This window comes from Galeopterus variegatus, unplaced genomic scaffold (assembly GCF_000696425.1).
Source record: "Galeopterus variegatus unplaced genomic scaffold, G_variegatus-3.0.2 Scaffold1221, whole genome shotgun sequence".
Classification (NCBI taxonomy): Eukaryota; Metazoa; Chordata; class Mammalia; order Dermoptera; family Cynocephalidae; genus Galeopterus; species Galeopterus variegatus.
The window spans coordinates 8,655-12,264 of NW_007727332.1; the positions used below are offsets into that span (position 1 = coordinate 8,655).

A 3,610-nucleotide genomic window follows, 5' to 3' on the forward strand; every position below is an offset into this window, starting at 1 on the left:
AAGAATCTTTGCTGGTGTTTTTTGCCCTTCTATTTTTGTCTCTAAAGCTCCACAGATGAATCTAGTACAGGACTGGGTAGGATGCCTCAGTCCTAAATAATATATATAGCATAAAATTTGCACGCTAATGTGCAAAGTTAGTGCTGGATGCTTATACCTCATCAAAGTCTTCTCCCTGAACCACATTATTGAGCACTGGTAGAATACTCACCCTGACACTCTTCCAATGCCTGTAATAATGCCACCCGCGGGGACCTCCTCATTGCCATATAACTGGTAACCTGCAAACTGAGATAATTCCAGAAATGGAGACCTAAAGGGAAGAAAGGACGTTGCTTGAATTAATGTCATTTAATACACACACACACACACACACACGGGACCTCCTCATTGCCATATAACTGGTAACCTGCAAACTGAGATAATTCCAGAAATGGAGATCTAAAGGGAAGAAAGGACGTTGCTTGAATTAATGTCATTTAATACACACACACACACACACATTTAAACAGTTACACAGGAAAAGGGAAAGATTTTTCTTTAATGGGACAATGTTTCAAATATGCATGTTATATATAAAATCTACAAAAAGATCTAGAGACCCCCTTACCAGACAACCGCCCCCCCCAAAAAAATCTATAAAAAGAATATCTAAGGACTGGCTGGTTGGCATAGCTGGTTAGAGCACAGCTTTGTAACACCAAGGTCAAGAGTTTGGATCCTTGTATCAGCCAGCCACTCCAAAAAAAGAAAAAAGAAAAAAAAAGAATATCTAAAACAAAAACAAAATCCATTGTGAATATTTTAAGGATTTATATGGTACAGCCATAAAACAGAACAGCAGGTACTTATTTTTAAAGTACACATGTGTTTATTGATATGGAAAGAGAATAACAGCTAACATTTATGTAGCACTTACCATGCACCTGGCTCTCTTCTCACGGCTTCAGAAACACTAACTCATTCACTAACTCATTTACTCCTCAGAACCACCTTCTGAGGTGGATCCTATTATGAACCCCATTTACTGATGAGGAAACTGAAACACACAGAGATGAAGTCGCTTGTCTAAAGTCACACAACTAATAAGTGGCAGAGCTGAGGTTTTAAGAAGCAGTCTGGTCCCAGGGTCTAGGCTCTTAACCGCGGTATTGTTCTACCTCTCACTTACATGTTCGAGATACATTAAGTGGGGAAAAAGGGAGTTCTAAAGCACATTTTGTATGATGCCATCTTTTTTTAAAAAAAGTAGGTGTTATACATATACACATAAAAATGGTCTGGAAGGACATACACTGGGTCTTAACAGTGTTTGTCTTCTCCAGGTTGGGTGTGCATGTGCATGTCATAAGAAAAAATACTTTTGGAGTCTTCATTTACTCCTCTCTCCCCCTCTCACCCCATATCCAAGCCTTCAGGAAATGCTATTGGGTTGGCTCTGTCTTCACAATATATGCAGAACCTGACACTCCCACCACCTCCACTGCTACCACCCTAGTCCAAGTCCCCATCATGTCTCCTTTCAGTCACTGCAATAGCTCTCTCACTGGTCGCAGTGCTTCCATACCTGACGCCCACAGTCTACTCACACCACAGCGGCTATAATATTTTTTTTTTAAATATAAATCAGACAGATCATAATAGTCTCCTGTTCAAAACCCTACAATAGCTCCCCACTCCTCTCAGGGTAAAAACCAAAACTCTTACAACAGCCTACAAGGCTGTACAGAATCTGACCCCATCTCCTACTACTATCCCCTTCACTCCCTCTACCCCAGCCACGCTGCCTTCTGGCTACTCCTTCAGTCTATCAGCATACCCGGCAGACTCCCACTTCAGGGCCTTTGCACTGGCTATTCCCTCTGCCTGCCACACCCCTTCCCCAGATATTTATAGGGCTCTCTCTCTTCCCTCCTCCAAATCTTTGCTCAAATGTCACCATCTCAATGAGGCCTATGCTAACCATCCCACTTAAAACTGCCACTTGCCCCTTATCTTCTTTTCCTGACCCGGATCTACCTTCTCTTTTTCCCAAGACATTTATCACTCTCTAATACACTATATAATTTACAATATTCATTGTTTATTTTCTATCTCCCCCTGCCACAGTATAAACTCCAGTAGGGCAAAGGTCTTTCCCTATTTTGTTCATTGCTATATCACTAGTGCCTGGAACAGTGCCACATAGGAGGCACTCAATAAACATTTGTTGTTGAATCTTATGATAACCACCAGAATCCAAAATCAGTTATTTACAAAACTGTCTAACAAACTACCAGGAATAGAAAACACCAAGTCAGCACTTGGGTATGTACCAACCCTGGGTCTATAAGATTGTCGATTCTTTCCCTTGGTAATAGTTTTCCTCTTGATGTGTGCCGGGCTCGGGCTTTCTCACCACCTCCTGTGATAAAAACATGATCAGAGCAGATTAGACTGACATGAGATAAGGTCTCCATTTAACTTAATGCCAGAAAAACATATAATACTTAATTCAAAATATAGCACTTTAAAAAGTTCAACATATCCTGTGAGAAAAAGCCAATTTTTCAGATCATTCATTCAATTTATAAGCTGCCAATTTCTAAAGTAAAGAAACTGGTGTTTTTTAAAAATCAATCTATCCCTGATCCTAGAGTATATCACTCATGTTCTGAATTCACTAGTAATTACTTAAACAAAGTACACAGTATTTTTTCTGCAACACATACATTGAAAATACTGCCTCATCTTTATATTTATTAAGTACTTACTGCATTTATCTAGCACTGTATTACATACTACGTAAAATCTGAAAAATTCCTATCTTCATTTGTACCAGTTAAAAGCATAATTTTAGAAATTACTTCCATGATAAGCACAGTAAAACTTACCTAAAGGTACCATTAGGACCCATAACTTTTTAGGCCTGTAAATAGGAGAGCTGAATACCTTATATAGCAATTAAAGTGTCTCTTTATGTTAGCATCTTGACCCAGAGATTATCTTCAGTGTTTCCCAACATTGCTCACATCATGACAGACGAAGAAAATTACAATTATTGAAGAGCCCACTGAGGTAACCCAAAGAGACTGCTTGAAGTCAAAGGGGCACCAAACCTCACCCATCCAACCTGAGGGCTGAGGGACTCGTTATCTTGGGGCTATTTAACCCACTCTCAGCAAACCAAGGTAAGGGAGCAAGAACAGAAGTGTCAAACTGTACCTTAATATGTTTATTCTTATCACTGCCTAAGAATTTCTTCTTAATATAGTCTTTGGATGAAATGTTCAGCTTTTAAGAAAGCCAATTTCTTTATTTAGGTGAAAAAATAGGTTCATATCTATTTCAAACAAGCTTCTAACTATGACTTTATTTTTCAAACCAGGGCTCTTTGCTGTACCTAAGGGGATTTCTTTTTCTTAAGAGGTACATGGCATATTTTTAAGATTAAATCTGCCTTAAGGTTGCAAAGAAAATTATATCACACATCTAATCTTCTTTAAAATTAAAGTAATTCTGGGGCCGGCCCAGTGGCGCACTGGATAGTGCGCCGCTTGGGAAGCGCAGCGGCGCTCCCGCCCGAGGGTTCGGATCCCACATACAGACCGGTTCCCGCTCACTGGCTGAG

The 3,610-nt window shown here is 39.8% G+C and overlaps 1 protein-coding gene across 1 annotated transcript in view; it reads right to left on the bottom strand.

The window, feature by feature from the left end:
* Positions 1 to 207: 207 nt before the first annotated feature.
* Positions 208 to 3,610, bottom strand: part of LOC103592785 (methylcrotonoyl-CoA carboxylase beta chain, mitochondrial-like) — a 13,899-nt gene continuing 10,496 nt past the window's right edge. Inside the window, exons 3-4 of the mRNA XM_008575629.1 lie at positions 2,320 to 2,404; positions 208 to 313 (exon numbers count right to left, since the gene is read on the bottom strand). Of these exons, the coding sequence (XP_008573851.1) occupies positions 208 to 313; positions 2,320 to 2,404 (191 nt within the window). The remainder of the gene's footprint in view (positions 314 to 2,319; positions 2,405 to 3,610) is intronic.